The sequence below is a fragment of the Thamnophis sirtalis genome, unplaced genomic scaffold, assembly GCF_051295495.1.
Source record: "Thamnophis sirtalis isolate CommonGarterSnake01/CBP01778 unplaced genomic scaffold, rThaSir2_p1.2 scaffold_11, whole genome shotgun sequence".
Classification (NCBI taxonomy): domain Eukaryota; kingdom Metazoa; phylum Chordata; class Lepidosauria; order Squamata; family Natricidae; genus Thamnophis; species Thamnophis sirtalis.
In genome coordinates, this window is record NW_028261391.1 from 47,662,682 (window position 1) to 47,686,002 (window position 23,321).

The 23,321-nt window shown below is 36.4% G+C and overlaps 2 protein-coding genes across 9 annotated transcripts in view; one reads left to right on the forward strand and one right to left on the reverse strand.

The window, feature by feature from the left end:
- CNNM2 (cyclin and CBS domain divalent metal cation transport mediator 2) overlaps positions 1-19,075 on the forward strand; it is a 156,489-nt gene extending 137,414 nt beyond the window's left edge. For 4 of the 5 annotated variants that reach the window (XM_087725768.1, XM_087725764.1, XM_087725766.1 and 1 more), the window contains one exon: positions 405-990. In XM_087725768.1, the coding sequence (XP_087581894.1) occupies positions 405-614 (210 nt within the window). In that variant the 3' untranslated portion in view covers positions 615-990. Of the gene's footprint in view, positions 1-404; positions 991-18,891 lie in introns of those variants that run through there. The other variant, XM_087725765.1, reaches the window with a different exon arrangement.
- The window catches only part of NT5C2 (5'-nucleotidase, cytosolic II), a 90,817-nt gene continuing 74,047 nt past the window's right edge, over positions 6,552-23,321 (reverse strand). For 3 of the 4 annotated variants that reach the window (XM_087725769.1, XM_087725771.1, XM_087725772.1), the window contains 9 exons: positions 20,367-20,450; positions 16,878-16,919; positions 16,067-16,174; positions 15,133-15,199; positions 14,257-14,427; positions 13,148-13,199; positions 12,851-12,911; positions 11,826-12,002; positions 10,396-11,003 (listed from right to left, as the gene is read on the reverse strand). In XM_087725769.1, coding sequence (XP_087581895.1) covers positions 10,755-11,003; positions 11,826-12,002; positions 12,851-12,911; positions 13,148-13,199; positions 14,257-14,427; positions 15,133-15,199; positions 16,067-16,174; positions 16,878-16,919; positions 20,367-20,450 — 1,011 coding nt within the window. In that variant the 3' untranslated portion in view covers positions 10,396-10,754. Of the gene's footprint in view, positions 7,417-10,395; positions 11,004-11,825; positions 12,003-12,850; positions 12,912-13,147; positions 13,200-14,256; positions 14,428-15,132; positions 15,200-16,066; positions 16,175-16,877; positions 16,920-20,366; positions 20,451-23,321 lie in introns of those variants that run through there. The other variant, XM_087725770.1, reaches the window with a different exon arrangement.

A 23,321-nucleotide genomic window follows, 5' to 3' on the forward strand; every position in this document is an offset into this window, starting at 1 on the left:
AAAGAAACATTTGGTTTTTATCAAACTAAAAAGAGTTACAACAGTCAGTTAGTTAAGCTTACAGAGAGAGGATTATACAATGTTAGGGGTATGGGAGAGGAAAACTCAGATGGAGTTTGCAGCATGATTGGGCCCTGGAGCAATAGATGAACCTGCAGCATCACTGGTTCTAGAATTGGGGCAGAAAAAAATTAGAGCCATTTATTCTGCCTTGAATAAACAGAAATGTATTCTAAATGATCCCAAACTGCCTTGGAATTCAAAATTTGTGGAACGGATACTATTTTGCTTATTTTCAATAAAGGCAAGTTATGATGTATGAATCTCTTAATGCTAGCAGCATCAGGAGTATTATTATTAATTACCAACTTCTTTTTTTCTATCTTTTAATGTGCTTGGTATAGATCTCAAGACAGCAATACCAAAATGCCCTAATGGCATCTCGAATGGATAAAACACCTCAGTCCTCGGACAGTGAAACCACTAAAATAGAACTGACTCTTACAGAACTGCATGACAGTTTGCCAGATGAGATGGCAAATCTACTGAACGAACAGAACTGTGTAACTCACAACAGGTCCAACCACAGTATGCATAATGAAGGTACCATCTAGGAATTGTCACACAGCTTTCATCCTCTTTCTCTGATTTCCATCTTCGTCCCCGGTTCACCAGGACCAATCCTCCCTCCTTTGCCCTCTCTCCGACTGTGACCACCATTAACATGTGCTTATATCCAGTGCTCTGAGACCAAAGACATCCTGGGAGCAGGAGACAACACTGGGAAGAAATGGGAGCTCAGAGAATGAGAGCACAGAAAGAAAAAGAAAAAAGAAAGAAAGAAACAAGCAGCAAACACCTAAGCAAAGCTTGGCAATGATGAGCCATCTTTTGGGGACAAATGGCAACATTATTCCAAGTGGAGCAGAATCAGGTCTATTTTTTTCCAGTTATATTGGTAATCCTTTGAAATATATGCTGAAAAGTCAATGCAACTGTGGTTTATTTTTTCAAGCAATATCATGAATCTTTTTAAAAAAAATATTTTGCAGTGGTAAATATTGCAGGATATTTATTCCAGTTAAACTCTACTGTATTATTTGTGACTTTGTTCCAATGGTCCCATCTTTCATTTATTGTTTTTCCCCTTAGATAAAATGACAAAGTATTGTCATTTGTAGAATGTATGGTTGGGGGAAAATATGAATGATCCTTAAAAAACTTAACACAGGTTGCTCTTGAGACTGGAGAAAAGTAAGTGGCCCCTTAATCCTTCCGAGTTGTGCATGAGGACATGTCATTTAAGAGGCCATAGTTTTGAGTCCAAGAATAGTGGAATACATGGGCACCATATGAAAAAAGGAAGATTTGTGTCCTGAAAAATTGCACATAGTATTTTATTTATTTGGGAGATAAGTAGCGCTTTTTGCTGCTTCTCCTTTGCTGAGTGCATGTCTAAACTTTGGAGTATTTTCAGAGTCTATGTATTGTCAGTCATGCCGCCCTTTACTTTCAACAAAGAACTTGTTGTTAAAGATATGTTAAGAGAGCTGACCTTTTTGTTATTTAAAAATGCTGCTATGCTGATAGCCAAAGTCAATCCTCCCAAAGGCTCTGTTTTTAGAAGATACGTGCCCCTGTAGATGCTGCTGGGCCAGCCTCTTGTCTTAGATTTAAAAATTCCTTTTAAGATAAAGTCAGTGTGTGTTAGAGGAGTCTAGGCTGGAAGAGAGATGGGATGTGTTTCAACAACTGGGACAGAATTTCTATTTTTCCATACATTATTTCTTTAGAAGTCCTCTTATTAACCTCCAGTTCTTAATCAGCTGTTCAGAATTTTTATCAACACTTGGGCATGAAAAATGAAGAGGCAAATTTCTTTGTTCCCTGAAGAACGTGCTACACCTCAGGAAGTTGCAATTTATTTTGTGGCACCTTGGGAGCGTTCTCCAAGGAATGCCTTGCAGTTACATATTTAAATAATGTCATTTGACACTGCTGATGAGATCGTGAATTGCCTGTGCCAGTCTCTCTGCTTACAAGAAATGTGACCATGAAAATCTAGTATTACTGAATGAATAAAAAGGTTCTATTCTGCAGAATAGCATTCAGGGCTGACCTCCAGGGTGTGTTAGCTACGATGACCTCCTGAGCCTTGATTGTTTTTTCCCCTGCTCTTACTGGAACCCTGAATTTACATGGATACTTTGCAGATGATGTGTTGGTTCTTTGCAGATGTGAGTCGAACCTTATGTAAATTCTCTATAGCTCTGCTTATGCAAATATCCTATCCCCAAACAGTTGTGCGCCTAAGTGAAATTTATTTTATTTTAGGTTGTGATTTTTATTTTGCAGTTTAATCTGTAAATATGAAAGAGCTGTTTTTTTTCATTGTGGACCACAAGACCTTTTGAATTCCCATGAAGCACACTGTTCTCCATGTTCTACAGTATGCCATTGAATAGGATTGACATTTGAAACTTTCTTTTTATTAGCATAATACTTTAACCTATTAGTTTTTTTCAGGCTTGTCATGAAATGCAGACAAACTACTTTAGAGGCTACACAATGCAATGCCCTTGAATATTGAATTTTCAAATGTAATGTGCTGTTGAAAATGATGCATTATAATTTGGCCTGTTATGACAAAGATAGATTCTTCTTGTGTCTGTATTTCATATATCTCTTTTCATATTTTGTTCCCCATAACACATACTGAATTGTTCAAATTGATTATATCCAAATGATTATGCTGGTTCGTCATGAAAAGATTTTCTAGAACTTCCTAAATATTTTAAATATATATATCAATATTTTGTAATTATTTCAAATCAGTATATATAGTTGAATGACTAAGTATTCCAGTCCAGAGCCTAGATTTTAAGAGTGACCTCTCTCCCTGAAAAAAAAATGGTGCCTGGAAGAAATTAGTAGCAGGCCATTTGTAGTATATCGGCTTCCCAGCCAATGCCAAGCTAAAGGTGCTCTCAGTTCAAAAGAAGAGGTAATGTTTTAGAAGTTGATGTCTTTATATCTGCTCTGTCAAAATGTGCATTACAGTTGGACTTTACTTTCTGATGAGTGGTCTCCTTTCCTGTTCAAACTTCAAGATTGCATCATGTATTAAAATGTAATGTGTAAAATTAACATCCATTGGATTATCTGAATTTACTCATGTCTTTAAGAATATTACTCAATTTATTTAAATTCTGCTTTTCCTGTATTATGCCAATCATTTTATCCATTTTTTAAAATATCCAAATATATTTTGGGAAGTCATGTGACTTTCACAGTCACTTTAGACTGGAATGTTTGGGGCCTTTCCCATTCAAAACCACAAGGCAGGAAAAGTTTGAAATCTTTGACAAAACTTTAACAAAAGTTTTAACAGAAACCTTCCTGGCCTCCCATCTGCTCATGTTGTTTTCATTGTTTCTTCTTCTGGGATTTTGTACTCAGCAATGGTCATTAAGCTTTTGTATAAGTCTTAGAGAAATATAGTCCTTTGAACCATGTTTGTTTTTTCTTATACTAGTTCTTCAACTCCCTGTGAATTAGTTTTGCACTTACTAATGTGAATGCCTTATATCTTTTAGGACAATAGATTGCTAAATCTTCATAAAGTGATAACTATTTCTTGAAATGTTTTGTTTGTGAGGTAAGATTTTAGAGATAATCGTAAAGACTTCATTTGGTGGTTGGAGTTAGCCCCAAGTGTTTCTTCTCTAAGCTTGCATACTGTGGGTATAGAAGATTTGCAAAGTTTCACTGATCTTAACCAGACACCTAACCAGACACCTAAATCACAACGTTGAACATTTGTTCAACATTTGAACATTTAAGCATTAATCATCCAAGTGTGGCTGAAGATTAGGGCTATGCAATTTAATGAAGTTCAGTAAATCAAATTACGTATCTCTGCATAATTAATTTCCAAAATATTTTGCATGCTTTCTCTTAAGGAGCTAAAGTTAATTTCCAATTCCATGTGAAATATGTTGGCATATATGAAAGCAAAGAACAGTATAACCTAAGTATTAAATCCTTTATGTTTTTTGATACATAAGCATTAATCATCTGCTTCCCCCCCCCAGTATACCCCCATTTGATGTTTATAAAAATGAAACATAGCACCATCTTACCCCTTCTAGCATGTGAAGAAATGGTACTTGAGCATAACTTTTTTTTTCCATTTTCTTCATGTATAATTGTTCTAAACTTACTAAGTCTTGCACAGAGATTTTATATCTCTGTGTCAGGAATCAGTTCTGTGGGTTTGTGGTAATATGGTGGATAATATTCCAGGCCATTTTTTCACTGTTCTAGCAGCCTTAGGAAACAGGTAGCATAGTATCCAGCAATAACAATGTCAGTTGATCCAATGGTCACTAAGACATTTTTTCTCTACTTTGATGCTCTGATGTGATCTTTCTGATCATATTATGTTCCCCTGTATAATGCTCTGGAGACTGCTTTGAAATTGTAGAGATGTCTGTTCCATGTAGTGTGAGCTGTATATAAATAAGCTTCGGCTACATGGTTTTGGCTGCTTGTAGCAATAAATCCCTTTATATATATAAGCAGTTCTGTAATTTTGAGCAACTCTCACATGGTGGTTATTGTGTGAATTATTCATCAAGACAGCCCAGATATGTAATTTGTCAATTAACAATGCAGGACAAGTAATTAACATTATGTTTTATACTCAGGGCTAATAAGACAAAAGCAATATTGCTAGATCCACCATGGAGACACACATATGCCTTGTCCCTCAGGTAAATGTAATAAAGAATTCTCGGAAAGGGTCTCAGAAACATTAAACTCTTAATACAAGATAGCTATAATTAGGCCAGCATGTCCAAATGACTACATTTCCATCAAGTGATGTGTATTTTGCTATTTTGATGTGGCAACAAGGGCAACTGGCAAGCAAGAAAGGCTTTAATTCCACTTTCAGACATTTGCTAAATTGACAAGGGTAGTGGTGATGGTGGTGGCCTGAACAAAGCACGAGTGCTTGGACTTTCGCAATTGAGACCAGACAGCATTTGAACAAGAAGGCACATTCATGTATTATTTCTAAAGTCCAGTGGAATCATTCTTACGTCTCTGTGTGAAAATCTCTAGTTAATCTGTGCTTTGTATTTGGGGATCAGATTAGCTGGCTTTTAATGAATACTCTTGCTTTTAAGCCAAAATGATCTTATTTATTTTAAGTACCAGAATACAGTCCCTCCATTTTACTACAGAAGAAAAATATCTCAATTAATTAAAGTATATTTGTTTCAGCCCTTGGATTCTGTACAGCATTTTCTGTAATCTTTAGAATGGGGCATCTTCATGAAAACAAAAAAACTGGGGGAGGGGGATATTATTTTGCAGCATTGAACAGAGTCAGTGATTCCTTTATTGCCTCCTTTGGATTATGTACCACAAGATGCTTCACAATATCTACTGCTTCCTCTGAGACCTATCCCCAAGAGTCTTTGCTACAAGTAGTTATGCAGATGAAGCTAGGTTAAAATAGGGTGGATTTGCTGGTTACAGTTCATTTCCTTTCTGTAATATATGTAAATTGTTATTGCAATAAGCAGCCAGTTGAGATCTACATGCTTGCTGTATCCTTTTCCTAACTTACTTCTGGCAGTTAGCATTATTTCCACAGAAGTGCCCTCTAGCTGCTATAGTAATGCTGCAATGACGTATCTTTTTAGAAAGTGAGTGATACTAAACCATCTTCTGGTTAATCCTAGAATAAATGTAGACTGAATTAACATTACAGCAATGAGTCTTGAACTCAAAAGATGGGAGAATGAATACAGGGTTAAAATAATTTATCTTTAAATGTATGAGGTGCTAGAAAGTGCTTGAGCCTCTTGATGTTTTGCTGTCTCTTACCTGACCTTAGAAATTATCTAATTTTGCTTAGAAGTCAGAGAATTGTGCATAGTTGCACAATCTACATCTAGGTTAGCTCATGGATGAAGAAGGGAAATGTGTACACTTTTTGATGGGTATCTATAGCACATTTTTGCTATTATAAATAACATGGTGCTGCAACTAAAGGCACAATAGGCGGGTAGGATTTGTTACTGAAACAGAGTAGATATTGTATAGGGGGTTCCTAAGAACTGTTCTGTTATTTATGATGTACATTTCTTCCACTTATTTGTACTGTTTCATACATTGACATTTTATGGTTATTGTTATTTCTTAGCTGTAATTACTCTTGGCTTGATCCTACCACTGTATTTACATTTCTTAACTGGCTGTAGTATTTCTAAATAACCTGTTTGTGGATTTGGAGGAGCTGATGAAAGAACAATCACAATACGATTTTCAAGATTAGGAGTTAAACTGGTATTGTAAGGGAGAAGATAACAATAAAGGAGAATACCATACTTCGTGCATAGGCTTAGAGCTCTTAATTCCATACTTCGTTTTTTTCCAGAGGTTTATCTGGATCTCTACAGAATGTTCTTTGTCAAAAATATTTGTATTTCTTCATGAGCTACAACTTTTTGGGTCCCTGGGACCAGTTTTATGGAGAGGTTTTTCTGTGGACCACAGGGGACATGGTTTCATACTCTCCCTGCATCTCGTGCGGGCATGGATGGAGGCTTTGCTCGTTTACACAGCTCAGTTTCTGGTGCGCCGTGGACCAGTGCCAGTCCCCAGCCCATGGGTTGTGGGGCCTCTGAACTACAATACAGTAGCTACACTTAAGGTCATAAATTGAAGTTTAACTCCATCTCAGGAAAAGCTTTCCAATGCAGTTATAATAGCTTTCTCCCCATAAATGTTGCACAGAATTGCAGATTTATATAGATGTCATACAGTATATCAAAAGTATAAAGTTCCAAGCGTTGGATTCGTTTTTGGTAAGAATTCAAAGGCTCCTCACGTAATTTATTACTGCACTCCAAAATATACTTTTTCTAGGCTTGTTGTTAATGTTGCCTTGTAGCTATGCGTTCTAAGTGGAATACCCCTAATAGTATTCCATACTATGTTTATATAATTTTTGAAAATGCACAAGTGAAATGTACACATTTAATAATCAATCTGTAATCCCAGTGGAGTGTACCATTACTCAGTGGTGTTGACAACTTATTCTATTTATTTTGAACTTGATTTATTTGTATATTTTGCAATTTTATTGAAAAGCAGTTTATTTCTGTTAGATAAATATGTTTTTCCTGTTGACCTTTCTTTGTTTTAAGTGAGTCCTTCACATTCCATGCATCATCTTTTGTTAATAAGAGGACAAGATGGTAATTTTCTAAAAGTAGGTTCCAGGGAGAATGGAAGGCTTCTTCCAAAGGAATGTTTGACTTCCGAAAATCTTTGGTCAGGATGTGACTTTGTTGTTCATGAATGGTTACTTGCAGTCTTGTTAATGGTCACAGTCACAAGCTAGAAAAGGAGAGAACATTATGCTGGCATTTGTTTTCAGGTTGAAGCAAAACATTGTCTTTTTAAAAAAAAAAATCTTTGGGATGATATTAAGCTGGCCTTCCCATTTTCCTTCCCTCATGGTGTGATATTCTTATTTCTAGTATTAATGGAAGATTTGGGTGTCCAATTAAGCCCTTTGTTATAGTATTATGTACTGAACAAGCTGATGATGGATTTTTTCTTTCCTACTATGTAAGACATATACTACATTTATTTTTAATCTAGATAAAAATGGCGCCAGTATTTATCTAAATCTAAATCTATCTAGAGAATATTAATCATATACTTCAGTTGTTTCTATGCATTTGAGAGGTTTTTTTAAGACACCAAAAACAATTATTCCTTCTCAACTTTAAGTGAGTCATCCCTCAATGTTAGTAGAATGCCACACTCAAATAAAGCAACCAAACATTAAATTATCTCAGTGTATAGCAAAAGTAAAAAAGTCTTCAGACTGCCAAAGTTGTCTTTTGGTATTATTATTTAGCCTCCCCCCCCCCCCCACAAAACATAAGGAAACTGAAATTCAGATTATGATTTTGACAATTCAATAGGATTCTATCTAATCATCTTTAAATACTCCCTATAATGTATTTTATTTTATTTTCCTATCTTTACGATTTCTTGGGGGGTAAGTTAAAATGTGTTTGAATGTGAATGGTTCATGTCATCTGGTGAACTTTCTAGCTATATAAGGATTTAAATACACCTCACCCATACCATGTCCAGTACCTATAGTGGCTTTAACAGAAGAGCTGCTGGCTGAATTTGTGCTGTAAAGTAGGAACCCTTTAAACAGATTTTGTTTCCTGCTTTCTTCTAAAAGAAAGTCAAAACTAATACAATACGATATGAGCTTACTGGAGAAATAATACAAATACACAATGCTTAGTGAAAACTACTCAAAATATTAAAATATTTGCCTAATATGTGTAGATTGCTTTTCACTGCTCTTTCCATGTGACTGAGATGGCATGGTGACATGTCAATCAATCATTTCTGTACTAGTGGAATAAAATAGGAGGACACCAACAAATCACTGTTAGATGCAATGACTATTTTTGCTGCAGCTGTTTTTCAGGACAACCAGAATGCCTTAGACACTGAGACCTGCATCCAGATTTACTGAGGAAATCTAGAAGGCATAAGTTATTATATTTAAGACCAGAACAAAGAATGGGCTATGTTTGGACTTACATGAATTAGTCTCCATTGCCACAATTGGATTCTTTTTTTCTGTGCCTCTGGTTTCCTCAAATCTGTTCTCGAGGATCTAAATTATTTTTCTGTATATGATACTACTGGCAACAAATCCCACCTTCCAGCATTCTCCCAGCTTTTGATCATCTTCTTTCTTATCGAAGTATTGAGGACAAATTTGAAGGGGTGCTGGATATGCTTGCTACCATTTTAAATAATATCTTTTAGAAATAAAAGTAGTAGTTGAACTGACGACTTACCACCAGAGCAGTTAAAAGCTCTTTTTCCAAACTAAGACAAGATGACTGCAACCTGGTGAAATTATTGATGGGGCAACTAAGGGTTGGTTCACAAAGGCAGAAACCCACAATAACACAGAACAGGAATGCAACAGGTTAAGTGTGGGTTGTTGGAACTCTAAGACAATCTTGATCTGTTGCCTATGGGCAGCCTCTTCCAATTCTGGTTCCACTGATAATAGGCAGCTCATTATGACGTAGGTCTTCATCTCTATTCCAAGATTAACCTCTGGATGAAATTCAAATTGCCCACCATTGCCATCAAGTTACAGCAGAATGCAATGAGGTATAGTTATTGGGAGCTGAATATCCCAGAATTGCTCTACAATTCATGAAACATATGTACTTTTCATAATGGTTATTATCCCTGGATTAGATGTTATTCACATATCATCTTTAGACTTGCTTGTGAAACTTTTGTTAGCCAGTCTAACACTGATCACTTTACCTTTTTTTGCATCTTCAGAAACACATGAAAGCTGCTTATGAATATCATTTTTTTTATTTGCAGATCTGTCAGAGCAGTACCAGCTTATTCTGCTGATTTGCAATTCAATGTGTTTAATAATGGAATATAATTATTATTAAATGATTCAAAATAAAAATTGCAATATTTTAAAATAGGGCCTCTTTTTCTGTCTTCTATACACCAATGGCACAGAATGGGGAGAGATGTGTTTATATGAAAAGAAACCCAGGCAGCCTTGCACTAGAGAGTAACTATCAGAAAATGTGCTTTAATTTAACAACCTGAACTAATTAAAAGGACAAGAAGCCCTCGGAGCCTTTTACAGATATTATGAAGCTGACCTTCATTGAGTCTCATTCTTGGAATGGAGGTAAAAACAGAGTGGCCCAACAAGGACATCTGTTTTGTAAAGGCTCTGGAACCATTTGCTGCCACATATTCCAACTCTGTAGGAGTGAGCCGAGTGGCTACTAGCTGAAGAAAAGAATCTCACTCTGACACAGAGCTAAAGTTTTAGCAATAATAAGGTAATGAAAAGAGGCACAAATAAAACTTCCTTTTTGAAAAGGGGGTTATTTTCTTTGTCTGGACTATATGAGCAGTTGTCTTCTCTGGGGTCATGCACGCATACAAAATAACCTCTTTTTCCCCCTCTCCCATAAAATTGAGCGTAAAAACCATAGTTCTCCCCCAGTAGAAATAATCAGGGCAAAGAATAAGCACATGGCATAAGGATCCATTTTAGAAGGTTCCAGAACACAGGCACCACATGCCTCCATCAGCATGACAAAGCTTTCAAATTTCAGCCACAGAAAACTACCTATCAGGCATCCAAGAACAGATGGTATATCATTTCATAAATCATAACTTATAAAAATGAGTAGAAGCTGGAAAGCAGTAGAGCAAAGACAGAGGATCTTGCTTGAACTGAAACCTGAAAATACTCCCATTTTTTAAATCCATTTCAGGATTGAGTAGAGAGAGAGAGATGACTCCCCGCCTAAAGGGTCAAATAACTATAATTGCTGTGATTACTGCAGGTCATGGAAACGTTCCTGCCAGAGGCTATTTTAAACCAGAGAGGATTAAGAAATACACAAACAAGCCTTCCTTTTTATGTGTGTGGGGGGGGATGCATTTGGGCTACCTATATGTGGTCTTAATTCAGCCAGCACATTCTTTGAATATTTGGAACAGGACTGCAAGGAATAAGCTTGCTAAAGATAAAGGGCTCCTGATTAGTTTTTGTTTGCTTGCTTGTGTATTATTCCCCACCTGGGGGGAAATCAGCCAATTCCTGCTATAGCCACATTTAATGAAAGTATTTTCTATTCTTCCTCTTCTTCCTCTTCTTCTTCCTCCTCCTCCTCATCATCATCCTCATCATGGCAATGTGTAATCTCTTGGGGTGTTTGAGGGAAGAGATTGGGTGGTTTAATCTCACTAACAGATCTGGTGAGCTGATGTCGTTTGTCAGAATCTTTGAAGTCCACTGAAGTGCGATTACGGGTAGCCATTGGGGATTCAGTCTCATTGATATCCACATGGGTGTGCTCCACTGTTGACTCGTGTGGCATCTGCAATGGAAAAGAGAGTATCTTTCCCTCAGTGCTCCGAGAAGTTAGGTGACTCATCAGCTGCATTACATGTGCAGACACTAACATGGATTTCCATCTCTATATAAGATCACAAAGAAGCTTATAACAGCAAAGACAATGCATTAAAACAAAAAATGCAGCAACATTGTATTAAGCTGCTTACATTTCGCAAAACTAAAATATAGCACAAGGCAGGGCACAATCTGTCTCTCCTGCAGAGGAATTTGTCATCCTAGAGTGGTGAATATTTACTGATATAACAAAAATGGAAGAGTTGTTAAGTGAGGAACTCTTTGTATAGGAAAGCCTGCAATTTTTCTTTAGGGAAGGCTAACTGACCCATTACCAACACCTGTTTACAAATTATTTCCCCAAGCACTCTACTGGTCATAAAGGTGATATGGATGTAGATCTAATATATATTATATATCTTCCTTGTTTAATATGAATCAGTCAGATATAGATGCATTCAGGTTCAAGTCAATGTGTCTCCATGGGAAACATTTGTCAGAACTGCTCCTTAAAAGTAGGATTTCAAACTGCCCCAAGCCTATCTCATCAGAATTCAGAAAGGAGAGTTATTTCAGAAAGGAGGTCGCATTGGTCTACCCTGATCATACAGGTAACTGATTAGCCTCATTTTTTCTTTTGCTGTATGCAATGTCAATGCTATTTTACCTGATACAGTAGGCTATATCTTTTTTTATGTTGAGAATGCTTTACACTATAACTTGAAGAGTCAGGAAAATGTCTGGACCATTCTGTCTTCCTGAATAAATGCGAATCAGTGTTTCAACTTACCAGTACGTGGGCAGCTCTGAAGAGGTAACTGAAGGGATAATATAAGAGGTTGATGAAAGATGCTGCATACAGATCTGCATACCGCATCACTTGACTAGCAAAGAGCGTTTGTCGGGAACCACTTCGGAACAAACTTCCCATCATTCCGTAGCACATATCCATGTCATGAGTCACTTTCTAAAATCAGAAAATGAAATTAGTAAGCATTTGCCAGGATCAACAAATATTTCTAGGAGTGAGAGCTTTAATTCCTATATAAGGAATCCCCATTTAATTCAGGGGATGCTAATTCTATTTATTAAAAAGGCTGTCATTGGAAGCATAGAATAAACCTGTTCCTGCTGGACTACAAATAATGCTTTGTTCTTTTGAACCTTCTCATTCAGTTAGAGGACCAAAGCTTGTAGAGATAAAAGCTTTTAGGAAATATTGTTCATGAATTAAGTGTTCCTTGTAGTAGCAGGCCATTAGGGCTTTGTGTTTATATAGCTGGACAACAATGGAGGCATTTTTAGAATAAATAAAATGGGGTGGGAAGTACTAAACACTAGAGCGTACACAAAGAAAAGTTTAGTCTCCCCACAAGCTTTACATATATTGTTGCCCCTGTCTTCTACTTTCTTTAGCCATCATCCCACTTGTTCAGTCTTACTTTTTCTCTGATGCACAAACATAATTTTATCAATATAACATACACTCTCATGTTTTTAGTTCTTCTAATGTTTTTCTACAATTATTTTTCCTTAAGACTTGTTTACACATAATAGGGTGGGTGTAAAGTATAGATCCTTGGCATGTGGTCATATATCATACAAAGCCAAAATCAATGTGTAAATGTGGCCATGGCCTTCCAGCTTCCTCCTAGTTCCTTTCCCCCCCACTCATCTCATGGCCTACATCCTGTAGAACAGCCTTCTGGTAGGGCCATTGCAGAATACTTCACTCTTAACATCATGCTGAAGAACTGGAAAAGAGAGGTTTTAATAAGGGGGCAGAAAAGAAAACCACCAAATGGCGAGCATTACCTTAATACGCCTCTGGATGGAACTGATATCGGGACGTTCATTGCTGCTACTATCCAAATGCCTGTTGAAATTTAAAACAGTAATGAAGTCCATAAGGACGTTTTAAAAACTAACGTGGAGAAAGCAAAGACTTAGGAAGGTGACTGGGGCTCACACATAGCTTCATTTTCAGATTTTATGTTAAATCCGGAAATCATTGAATTGATGCAGCCGCTGTAAAATGGTGAGGTTATAATGGGATTCTGAAAAGGTGCAATATATGGCTTATGCTGTGTGAATGGGAAAAAAAATTCTTACTTGTATAGCTCAGCCAAAAAGATGTCTAGACTTTGAAGTTCTTCAAAAAGGCCTAAGTGAGGGAGAAAGTAAAGGTCATTTCCAACTGGAAGTCAATGAAGCAAATAGGCCTGTCTATCAGGCAGCATTATTTTCACCAAAAGAACAAGAAATGTCAGGAGGCACAGATGCTTGCTTTATAATGGCAATATGAAATCCTACTTGGAAAACCACCTGCCATTGTCACAACAATTGTCACCATTTTTTTTAACAAGGTTTATACATGACAATTTTTATTCTTCATTTCTAGTCTGTGAATGGCAGGAACAATTACAAGGCTAAAAAGAATAATCTGCTTGCTATCAATCTTTTTAATATTTCTGCAATGTCTACCATTGAGCCAAGGTGGCACAGTGGTTAGAGTGCAGTACTGCAGGCCACTTCAGCTGACTGCTATCTGCAGTTTGGCGGTTCAAATCTCACCGGCTCAAGGTTGACTCAACCTTTCATCCTTCCGAGGTGGGTGAAATGAGGACCCAGACTGTGGGGGCAATATGCTGACTCTGTAAACTGCTTAGAGAGGGCTGAAAGCCCTATGAAGCGGTATATAAGTCTAACTGCTATTGCTATTGCTACCAAATGAAAATATCTAAGACAATTGGGGACCTCTCAGAATTATAGTTCCTATTTTTGGACCTCTCATTGTTCTATTATGTTCATGTTTTTATCTTTCCAATGTAAAGGCAATTGTCTTTATAGTGCATATTTCTTATTTAAATTGTTGCCTAAAGCAGTCTTGTATTCCATTTTAATGGAAAAGCCGGGTATGTTTTGAATATAATAAAAACAAGAAACGTCAGCAGCATTCATGCATTACTCGAAAAACTGACATCATTATTGTCAAAGGAAATAACTTCTCCCAAATATCAATCCAAAATATATTAGGAAATGAATTAGTTTCCACAAAGTGTCAATATCACATTTTAGAATGATCTGGGAAAGTTTCTCTTTCCTAATGTACAGATCCACCCAAATAAGTAGACTGCAAATAATCCATTGGGAACAAGGCAAGTACTTTTCCATTTTTTCTATACCCAGTCAAATCTGAGATTAGAATATTAAACACTCACAGCTTTTGTCTGTCCAGACATGAAGTTCCTGTGCCAGTTCTGGAATCACTAAAAACGTTCTCCAACCTTGGCGTTTTTTAGACTTCAAAATGTCTCCAAATATATGGTCACCTATATATAAGATGTCTTTGCCTTTGGCTCCCAGAAGATCGCATACTGTGTCGGAGGAGCCTGAGGAGAAAAGAGGACAGTCTTTGGAGCGGTGATGCTTTTTGCCCTTCACAAAAATCTAAAATGTCATGGTGGAAAACTCTTTGCTTTTCATGTGCTGTTCCCTAAAATAGTTGTGACTGGAAGAAGTCAAGCACATTTATATGTAACTCTTGCCTGCTCTGCTTTGCTGATTGGAATGTTTTCATTTTCAGCCCAGTGCTTCCAAGTGGCAAGCTCAAGGTCTCTCTCCCTCCCCCTCCCCTAATGCACAGGCTGGATGCAATGCATGATACACATATTTTATTCTGGAGTATACAAAATCTGAAAAATCCAAACAAATCTGATTTGGAATGCCTGGCCCTTGGGGTCTCTCTGATGCATTCCTTAACAGCAGACATGAAAAGGGATATGTGAAAGTGAGGGAGATACAAGCTTCTTCTTCTTCTTGTCCATTTACAGCCACAGATTAGGGATGCTGGCAGCTATATTTCAGCTAAATCTGAAAAGCCATGGTTTGTCCGTCCCTGCCATAAAGACTACATACAATGAATTGGAAAATAACTGTACCCAGCAGGTTATCCTCCGTAAATCTCTGCTTCCATCAACAGAGAATACTCTTGCTCTATAGATGATATGACCCCATTTCAAACTCTAACTGAAGCTGACTAAAAGCAAAATCCCTTTCTGCACTTGATAAAATAAACAGCTTTGTCTCTGTTTTACCTCCAGAGTAGACTATACCATGCTGCAAAGGACCTGTGTAGGTTCCAATCTTCAACTTGCCAGTAACCTATAAAGAAGGAGAAAGTTCTTTTCATGAGCAACTTCCATTTTCCACTTGAGGGGATAGGAAAGCTCAATGGAAAATGGAAAATTTACCTATATATCATTAGCACTCTTTCACTATCTCCTACTCTTGCCTCAACCTTTGTTAAAAACAATTTCAGCAACAGCAAGTTTTCTGTAACCTACAAATGATTCCAGGAAAACACTAGCGCGAATAGCACAAACCTATACTGCCAAATGGTATCATTAGTACAAATGGCGATCACAACCAATTCCTCCTGCACCAAAATACCTCCAGCACAGATCTGGCTTTGATGTACTATACTTCTGACAAATGAAGTAGGTGCAATTGCAGTGGAACTGATTTCAGCAAAACGAGGATTCCTAAATTGTATGTAATAGCAGAAAGACAGCACAGATTACAAGACTACTTAAAGATCTATTTGAAAATTATGCTGTGTTTTCTTAATCAAACCAACCGACCCCAACTTTTTGCTATTTTGCTATTAAATATAGTTGCGGGGTTATTTTTTTTAAAAAAATATTTTTGGTGCCTGAACTGATCCCTGCATTTTTCTGGCAAAATTCCAGTAATGACTTGCCAGTGTCTGTTTCCATGGCTGAGAGAACATAACAAGCCCAAGGTCATCCAACAGGACTAAAACTCCTGGTCTCCTCATTTTTAGCCTGAAGCCTTAATCACTACTACCCCAAAACTGGATGATATAAATACACTTAAGGGCAAATATTCAATTATTTTCAAAAGGGGAAAAATTATACTATGATGTCCACGCCCTATTCTACTTAGCAAAATAGTAATATTGTCTCCTCTTCCAGGTGAATCTTAACAATGTATTCCATGTAGACTTACTGTATCCACCTGCCTCAAGACTGTGCCTTCTCCAAAAAAAAGAGGCTTGCGTGCATCCACAAGGATGAGATCGAAATAAGACTGCCATGGTCGATGGGAGATACCTGGCTACATTTAAAAAAAATAGAAGCAAATCTCATGTAAAGTTCAAGTAAACAAATATTAATAATTCATATAGGTATTGGCTAACACTAGTTTTGCAGCAAACACCACTAACTGTACTCTGTACTACATCTAGTCTGATACTGCAGCTACTACAATTGGTTAATTTTAGTGCTTGACAAGATACTAAGAAAATATCATCTAGAGAATTCATATTTCCTATGTTTCCCAGTGATTAGTTAATTCAGATATATGATAACATATGCATTATAAATCCTAAGTAGAAGTATTATTTTGCCTAAACTCTGATCTCTTATTTATTCAACATATAATTGCTATTAATTGTGTATCTATTAATCCAGGATATGCCATTATTCCTTTTATCTAAGCTGTTTCTATAATAGAAATGCAAATAAGTAAACAACTAACATTAAGAGGAATCAGTGCTGATTAAAACACAACTAAATAGTTCAGTAACAATTACTATTATTTAACTTCAAAAAGCTGCCTTTATTTCCACCTGGCCTATAACAACAAATCTAGGACAACTGACACAATACTTTTTTAATCTGAATTTTATAAATACATAAATAGCTGCCATATATTCCCAGTGCCCAGGACCAAAACTGAATTCTATTCCTGAATTATTCAAGAATAGATAATGAATAATGTCTAAAAATACAATAATAGCATGTCTCTTTGCACCTACCTTTGGTCCATGTGGAAAATCAAACAGATATGTCATAATTTTCTGAAAGATAGATAAGAAACAAAATGTAATATGTAGTTTAAGTACCAAAATTAGAGGGAATATTTCCCATTCACTCATTTTTTACTTAAATCAGTTCAGTTTCAGCAATAAATTTCAACCAGCTTTAAATATGTAAGTTGTCTTATCTTACATAATAAATAAGATTTTAAAAACTGGACACTAGAGGGAACTAGAGGAAACTAAAGATTACAATTAAATAAGAATAACACTTAAAATTCCTTTTATAATTACACAATGAAGGAAAATATTTTAACATTGGACAATTGAAGGATATTTTCGAACAATGGACTCAGAAGTTAATTTTAATAGTATCTACCTCTATAGATAAACTGTATCTAAACGATGTAATAACAAGATTTTACACTGCATATACAAAAGAAACCAGCTGATGTCTCAATAATTAAAAGGGATATACAAATAATAAAAAGTGTGACTGGATAATTTTCCTATGTTGGATTTACAAAAAAGACGTTAAAGTTTTAAAGAGTTTATTGAGAAGGGACAAAGAGAAAATGAAAAAGTAGAAAGTTCTAGGAATAACATTAAGAGGAAGTTATTTGAAGGGACTAAAGAGCAAGATTGTTAAAAGTAAAAGAAAGGAATATTTGATTTAAATAAGATTAAAATAGATGTTATTATATCTGCAACTTAATGGACTTTTGTTGATATTAGGACTAAAATGACAATATTTTTATTTTTTATAAACAACAGATGGGATATGAGATCTTCTATTGCATTTCAAGGGAAGGCGATAAGTTACTAACATTGTTTATTCATGTTGTGAATAAATTTATATATTTTTTTCTTTAAATGTATTCTCATTTTTCCTATATTTTCTTTTTGTTTTTTCTTGAATACGCTAGGTGTTTTAATCTCTTTCTGACAGTTTAAAGAAATAACTTCTTGAATCCTATGCTACAATTATTTCCAAACAATTTTTTCACAAAACATTCTAATCATAAATAGCAATATAGCAATAGCAATAGCAGTTAGACTTATATACCACTTCATAGGGCTTTCAGCCCTCTCTAAGCGGTTTACAGAGTCAGCATATTGCCCCCAACAATCCGGGTCCTCATTTTACCCACCTCGGAAGGATGGAAGGCTGAGTCAACCCTGAGCCGGTGAGATTTGAACAGCCGAACTGCAGAACTGCAGTCAGCTGAAGTAGCCTGCAGTGCTGCATTTAACCACTGCGCCTCTATATAAATAAATATAAATATTCAGAAGCATTTAAAGCAACCAAATTCCTAACTATAAAATGTAACTTATACTTTCTAATTCCTGAATATATTTCACTTCTTTCTATTTCCTTCAGTGACTCACAATGCACAGGAGTTCACAGTAGAAATGCTTACCAATCAACTTCCTTCTGCTTTGTATTTCAGAGATATCCAAAGTAGGTCAACTCCTTCAATTTGCTCAAAAGAAAGGAGTCCTCAGACACTGCTACAATAATGTTTCTTACCTTGGACACTCTTCTGCAATTCTTTATTACAATTAAACTTAAGACAGAAAATGAACAGAGCCAAAGAACAAAGAATAAGATAGAAATTAAAGTAGCAGCCCCTTGCATGAAAACCTTGGGAAAACTTAGAAAGCCACACAAATTAGTGTGACTGTTCAGTTGACTTCTAATGAGAATGCCACTGGTCTTTACGAAGATGTTCCAGGTCAACAAAGAAGTTGATTGAGACACCGAGTACTGTGCACGATATCTAAAAAAAATTGTACAGGCTCGGCTGAACTTTTTTGTCATATGATCAGTTAAATATTATTCTCGCTTTTAATTACCAGTGCTTTGGAAGGCAGTGAAGCCACAGGAGTGTCATTATCATATAGTTAGCATGTCACCTATGCTTGTAAAATATAAAAGCAATCAATGATGCCATGTTTGAATGCCATTAATGTGAATGACCTTGTCTATTCTCTGCAAATTGTGTCTTTGAAGTTTGAAGAAAGCAGGGGATGAAGTATCCTGAAGGTTTTGAGCCTGAAAAGCACCTGCAATTGGCTCTTATGTTAAAAGAATGACTAAAGAATGTCTAGAGACGATTCAATCAGCTCTGGAAGAGAGCTTGAAGAGATTTTAAGCTTCCATTTTACTTTTTCTTCCAATAAAACTTTTGCCTTTCTCTGTATCCTTCAAATGGATTCTACAAATACTAGAATCTGGGTATTATATGGAATGAGTTCTGTCAGTTTTTACCTGTAGTACATCTTGTTGTATTTTTCCTGTGACACCAATCTTTAGTTCTGCTTCTAGATCACTAGGCTTTGTGACTGGCTGAATAAGAAAATTGGAGCCTTGAGATGAAAGTGAATGGATTCCTGCTCCTTTTAAAGTTCTCATCACTCAAGAAATATGAGGATGGGGTTTAGCATTGGTATACTTTCTGTTGAGCTTCCCAGATTTATTTAATATTTATTAGATTTGTATTTTGCCTTTTTTACTTCACAAGTAACTCAAGGTGACAAAGATACATAATACTGTTTCCTCCTCCTAGTTTCCCCATGGCCACAGCTCTGTTAGGTGTATTGGGCTGAGAGAGAATGACTGGGCAAAATCACCCAGCAGGCTTTCATTACCTAAAGAAGGACTAGAACGCACAGTCTCCTGGTTTCCAGGCCAACATTCTTAATCACTACACCAAACTAACTAGCTAAAAAGAATGGGACAATGACATGAATACCCTTTTGGGTAGAATATCTGCTATCTTGCCAAATACAGAAAATATCACCTACATGGCCATAGGGCATAATGGAAAAATAGAAGACACTCCTACGCGGGGGAAAGAAAGCAAAGAAATGGAAGTACAGAAAAAAGAAACAGCGGTGTATTTTCTCATCTTCTGAACAAGAAGAGGAAGTTAAACCACTATGGATGCCTTCCGTATACACAAAAAGCAATTTTACCTGTAATCAGAGAAGCAGTTATTTATCTGTCTGCAAAGAGAACACCAGAACTGAAAAATTCCGAATTTCTCTTGACATTGCAAGCCTGATATTCATTTAATGTAAAATTCAGATAAAATTAGTCTCTAACATGTGTTCTTTGGACTGACATTTATTCAGTCTCAATGGATGAGAATGGATACTGCATTTAGACCTAAAAATTTTTTTGGGCAAAGCTGAAATACAATTCCCAGAAGAAAATTGACTATTATAGTCTTGCCATGACATGTTAAGATGTTAGTGAATTTAACTGAAAAGAATCCTTGCATTTCATACTAAATATATTAGAGAAACTTTTATAAAGCATTTATATGCATCTCAATTAAGTTTTAGACTGGTAATCAAACCTGGAGAAGAGTCCAAGATTGCAAATTCATAATTTGGATTTGATTTTTTTTGCATTTAAAGTCTCCTTTATTGCCAAATGAAAAATATACAACTTACTGAAAGACTTCATAAAATTTTACTTACATCAGTATATTTATAATCACTGTTTGTGGCAAGAAACACCTTTCCCACCTCATTCATGCGACTCAGCAGCAGTGGAAGCTTTCCCTAAAATGACAAATATCGACATAAAACTAATTCTCAAACATTTAAGTTAAAATTTATTTTGGGGTACTTCACATGACCTAGCTGAAATAGTACCATGCACCCTGCTATTCTGAATAATGCCAAATACATATTTCAGTCTGCTTAAAATATCTTCTAAAATGTTACACATCTTAACTATGCGGTACTGAATCGCATGCCAAGTTCTGTGCATATAATATAGTTGATTCAATGTGATAGCATAAAGGGCACCTTTGTTAGTGCATCCTTACTACGTGTTAAGTTCCAGACAAGAGGATAGTTACAGTTAAAGTTGGATTTTGTAGAATGGAACAACTTCTCATAAATAATTTAATAATGTATGAAAAAGTGATATTTCAACAAATTATGGAAACAGCTGCCAAATAGATTTTACAGAAACAGTTACAGTCTTTATTTTTGACAGTCATGAACAGAGATGCACTGAATACCTCCCATTTGGATAAAGAGAAGCCCGAAAGAATGGACACAGCTTTGTGGAATTATCAAGTTCAGAGAGTGGAGGATGTCATACTCAGGAATCCTACATCCCCTTTAAATGCTGCAATTCGTGATCAAATTTCAAATGCTTGGCAATCTGGTTGCATTTATAGTTGTTTGTAGAGCCCTGCAGTCACATGACTGGGTTTCACAGTGTTCCCCCCCCCCAAAATACAGCATTTACTTCCAACTTTTGGCAACACCGCACCCATACTAAAGCATTGGTTCACTTAACATTCATTTAACAATCACGTCAGTCATTTTACAACCACCGTATTCACTTAATGACTGCTACAAAAAAGGTGACTGACCCATTTTTATGACTGCGATAGGCAGGTGCCATTATGGTCATAAGTGGAGGACTATCTATTCTATATGAAACTTCTTTTTAGTACGACTTCAAATTGGAAATTCTGAAAGATCTATTTTGGATGTGCATACAGCCAGTGCATTTGCTGTAAATTTCTTACAGTAAGCATATCCCTTTGCGGGAGTATATGTTTGATTTTCAATGTTATCCATAAAGCTGATTAGTTCACACTGTTGAAGGTTACTTGGAAATCAATGAATACAATGGGCATTCATATGCCAGTGATTTTTTTTCTTCTAATAGTTGCCTGATGGTGAAATCTGATAATAATAGAATAGAATAGAATAGAATAGAATAGAACAGAACAGAACAGAATTCTTCACTGGCCAAGTGTGATTGGATACACAAGGAATTTGTCTTTGGTGCATATGCTCTCAGTGTACATAAAAATCCAAGATATATTCATCAAGTATCATAAGGTACAACACTTAATGATAGTCATGGGGTACAAATAAGCAATCAGGAAACAATCAATATCAATATAAACTGTAAGGATACAAGCAATAAAGTTACAGACCTGCAGTCATTAGTGGGAGGAGATGGGTGATAGGAACGATGAGAAGACTAATAGTAATAGTAATGCAGCCTTAGCGAATAGTTTGACAATAGTGAGGGAATTATATGTTTAGCAGAGTGATGGCGTTCGGGAAAAAACTGTTCTTGTGTCTAGTTGTCTTGGTGTGCAGTGCTCTATAGTATTGTTTTGAGGGTAGGAGTTGAAACAATTTATGTCCAGGATGCGAGGGATCTGTAAATATTTTCACGGCCCTCTTTTTGACTCATGCAGTGAACAGGTCCTCAATGGAAGGCAGGTTGGCAGCAATTGTTTTTTCTGCAGTTCTGATTATCCTCTGAAGCCTGTGTCTGTTTTGTTGGGTTGCAGAACCAAACCAGACAGTTATAGAGGTGCAGATGACAGACACAATAATTCCTCTGTAGAACTGTATCAGCAGCTCCTTGGGCAATTTGAGCTTCCTGAGTTGGCACAGAAAGAACATTCTTTTGATGATGTTTTTGATGTTAGATGTCCATTTTAAGTCTTGAGATATGATAGAACCTAGAAATTTGAAGGTCTCTACTGTTGATACTGTGTTGTCTATATTGTAAGAGGTGGTAGTATGGGAGGGTTTCTCCTAAAGTCTACCACCATTTCTATGGTTTTGAGTGTGCATCAGTGTGCTATTCTCTAGTTGTTCCTGCTATTTCTAGAAATGTGGTTGGACAACTACAAAGAGGGATTATCATCATCAATTTTCATTTAATGGGAACTTCCCTGAATTACGTGAATGCATTCACTGTCTCACATTATCTCCACCCAGTTTCAAATGCCTCAACTGGGACTCCATCCATTCCAGCAGCGTAACCATTTTCACTACCTTTATTGCCACTCTTACTCCCTCAGATGCAGGCTCAGCATGCAAGGCCTGAGATCCAGTCTTTCAATGAGTGGTCTATTTCTGGGTTTCTCATCTTTGCAGTCACTTTTATAAATATCCCATTGGTCTTGTGTTTGTTGATTTAGTTATAAGAGAATGGCAAGGGTGTGGTGTTTTTGTGCAGCTTCTTCCAGTTCCAGAGCCCTGGTGCTCCAGTCTCTTGCTCTGGCTTTAATTGACGCCAAACTTCAGATCTGAGCTGCCCGTATCATGTATTGTCTGCCAACTTGACCTATGTTGGTCTACCGATTCTAGGCATTCATCCAAGTTCCATACTTATGTTTGGTGTCAAATAGTCAGGCACATGCTTTTGGCATATATGTAGATAGTTTCAGGGACTTGTTTTTCTTCCAAGTCCACATCATCAGACAATGTCAGAGTAGAAAACCAGTTTGCTAATGTTGTTTAAAATTCTTTTTAATCCCAGTTCAGCCAGTTTTGACCAGTACTGCTCTGCTGACAAAACATCTGTCATTTTACATGTTGGAGTTTAATTGGAATTTTTGCCCCCAGTAAGTAATGGTGAGAGCCACAATCATTACTTTGCAC